The following is a 3,046-nucleotide window of genomic DNA, read 5'->3' on the forward strand; positions in this document are numbered from 1 at the left end:
GGGGAGAATACGAAATTTTGAGATTTTTGAGGGGTATACGTGAAATTGCCCAAATTTATTTTCAAGTTTCAATCATATAGGACTACAATTTTATTCGATGTTGACACTTATGGTAACCTTCATTTATTTGGTACTAATGGCCATAAATATCAAGAAATGCGGTATTTTGACTAAATAGATAATTACCCATTTACCCTTCACTAGTTTGGTAATTTCAACTAAGAAAAATAATATCAAGGGCAGTTCGTAAAAACCATGAATTTTACAGTGATATCAGATTCTTTCCATTTTTTGCGTTGATCAAGTCCTTCATAGGATTATAGCTCAAAAATAATCAATTACAATTCCTATAACATAATAATATGTGCAAACATAAATTACAAAAAAAAAAAAAAATCAAACAATGTGATCCAAAGGTGAGTGATGCCCGCTGCATAATTCCTTATTCTCAGTCTCCCCCAATTGCACTTGTTGGTCTGAATTAGGAGATGAAGAACTGACATCGGCACGACACAAGGGACAAGTAGAATGAGAGGCGAACCACATGTCGATGCATTCAAGATGAAACCTATGACTGCATTGCGGCAAAGCTCTCAATTTCTCTCCATCTGTAAACTCTCTGATACACACTGCGCACGATTCTGAAACCTTGTCATCCCCGTGAAGAGAAGGTTTGATTACTGGAATCGAGTCGATTATGTTTTGGTCGAGGCGGTGAGGGCTAGGTTCAGTACGATTGGAGAAGACTAATCGAGGTTGTCCCCAGTGGGCACGGCGACTACAACGTCTTCTATCACCTGGACTCGGGCAACTACAGATGATGCACATGAGAGCAAATATGAGGAAGGTGAATAGGAGGACTTTTCCTGTGAAAATTTCATCCGATTCGGAACGTTGCGGCGGGTCATCTGGCTTGCTCATGGATTTGTTTATGGAAGATGGTGATGACTCAAAGAATTTGAAGTTTAGTTATTTAATTATATGGTTTGTATTAATTTGGAATTGGATTGCTGTGTTTGAGGTGAAAAGATGTATGGATTTGGTTGAGGAGCAATGCATTACTTTAATTAAGTACTGACAATGAGAGGAAGTCAAGAGTCAGAATGAGAGAAAGAGAATTGATGTTAGCTAGTGACGGTTAGGAAGCTTCCCCTACTTTTTTTTGTTTTTTGTTTTTTAAGATTTTTTTAAAGCTGGTTATAAACCGTTCTATTAGTGTCAAAATACCTATGCTTATTTTCTCTGTTGTTTTGTATAACGGTACCAGAATGTTGATATCGGTCTATGATAAATATTGTATGACTGGTTTTCATTAATTTGGAAATCGGTGGGTTTTACTCACTGTTATAAAAAAAAAAAAAATCGTTCTACCAGTGTCAAAGTTCTTACGTACGGTTTATATTGATATATATAACGGTCCATGGATTCATTAAGTTTGAAATCATGCATTTACACGAATCTCAACACAATCTAACGGTTTAGATATGGCAATGATTTAATTTTGTCCGAAGCTCTTCGAACAAAAGTCAATTCCTTCTCTAATTAGCTAAAAGTTTGGGGTTTTCTACTTTATATCGGAGGGTTAAGATTCTGATCGGATGGTCCGAATTGAAACTCAAAATTTTAAATTATTTTTAGAGGATCCCGACCCACAAGTCTCCGAGGGAAGACTAGACTCTTTTGAGTCATCACAGGAAGTGAGGAAGACGAGTTGTAATTGTTTTTATTTTTTCTTTTAGGAAGTTTCCGAATGCTTGTCTCCTATGCTAAGGCTACCCCTACATTACACACAACAATAATGATTGACACGTCCGTGGACACGGTGGAAAATTTGTCACGAAATTTACATAGCAATAAGAGCATCTCCAACGAGCAATTGAATAGAATTCCACGTCATCTGTAAAGTACAATTTGGAAATTTAACAAATTTTAATTGCTAAAGCTCTGCAAGAGTGACACTCCTTGCACGTCTCACAAAACCAAAAGGTCTATTCTTTGCGATCTACGACCATGGTCAAATGCCTCCTTGCAATTCTCATCAAAGTAAAACTCCACGACTTTCTGCAGAAATCTGCATAGGGACGAAGAAATCTTGCAGAGAATTAAGGTGTTCAAACAAGGAAGGGTTCAAATGGGATTTCAACCCTCACCATTGTTGCTCGGAGAAACTCTCATCAGAGATTAAAAGAAAGGGAAATTTTTTTTTTATGCCACTCCAAAACATAAAATTTAGGAATTTGCCACCTCAAAACCTTAAATTAACTAATTGCCACTCCAAAGTCATTATATTTAGCCAATTTCCACAATTACACATATAATTCAGATATTTTATTAAAATTTGCTGAAAAGTAGTTTATAATAAAACGTATTTTGGTATTTTCAAAATTACCCTTCTCTCCAGTCTCCTCTCCTCTGCTCTCCTTTCTCTCCATATATAAAACAAAACCATACTAAACCAGAGCGCATCATAATTCCAATTCCGATCACTAACCTGGCTGGCAGCTCGGAGCAGCAGGCCGACTTTGTGTGCTGGACTGACGGTTCTTTTGAAGGGTTTGAAAGGGATGGCGCAGCTTACCTCTTACAAAATCATGGAAAACTGCTCAGGTATGAACTCATATTTTTTGATCAGGCTGTGTCTCCCTTCAAAATGGAAACATGCTCACTTCTGATGGCGGTCCAGGCGGCGTCAAGTCTTCGAATTGACAAATGTGTGTTCTATTCCGACTGTCAATTGCTGGTGGATACCCTTAATTCCAGGAGCAATGCGCAATCAAAGCAAACTGTTGATTGGAGAGCATATACCGAACTGGTACGCATCAGTAGGATTCTCAAAGAAAATCAGGGATATCAATGCTTATTTACACCCAGGGAAGGAAATCACAGGGCGCACCTTCTCGCTAATCTGGTGCGTACAGAGGAATTTGAATATCAGGGATCGACATTTCCTCTCTTCCCAGGAGTTGTTTAATCTTCCCTAAAGTTGCTTTTGTCTCTATGTACCAATGTTTCTCCATTTTGCAACGTACTGGATATATGTATTCGT

The 3,046-nt window shown here is 37.9% G+C and overlaps 1 protein-coding gene across 1 annotated transcript; it reads right to left on the bottom strand.

The window, feature by feature from the left end:
* Positions 1 to 396: 396 nt before the first annotated feature.
* On the bottom strand, positions 397 to 921 carry LOC144553725 (E3 ubiquitin-protein ligase ATL42-like). The gene has a single exon (XM_078301930.1). It carries the CDS (start codon positions 919 to 921, stop codon positions 397 to 399), a length of 525 nt encoding a protein of 174 aa, XP_078158056.1.
* Between the last annotated feature and the right edge of the window lie 2,125 nt (positions 922 to 3,046).

The sequence above is a fragment of the Carex rostrata genome, chromosome 5 (genome assembly GCF_964058835.1).
Source record: "Carex rostrata chromosome 5, lpCarRost1.2, whole genome shotgun sequence".
In the NCBI taxonomy this organism is placed as follows: domain Eukaryota; kingdom Viridiplantae; phylum Streptophyta; class Magnoliopsida; order Poales; family Cyperaceae; genus Carex; species Carex rostrata.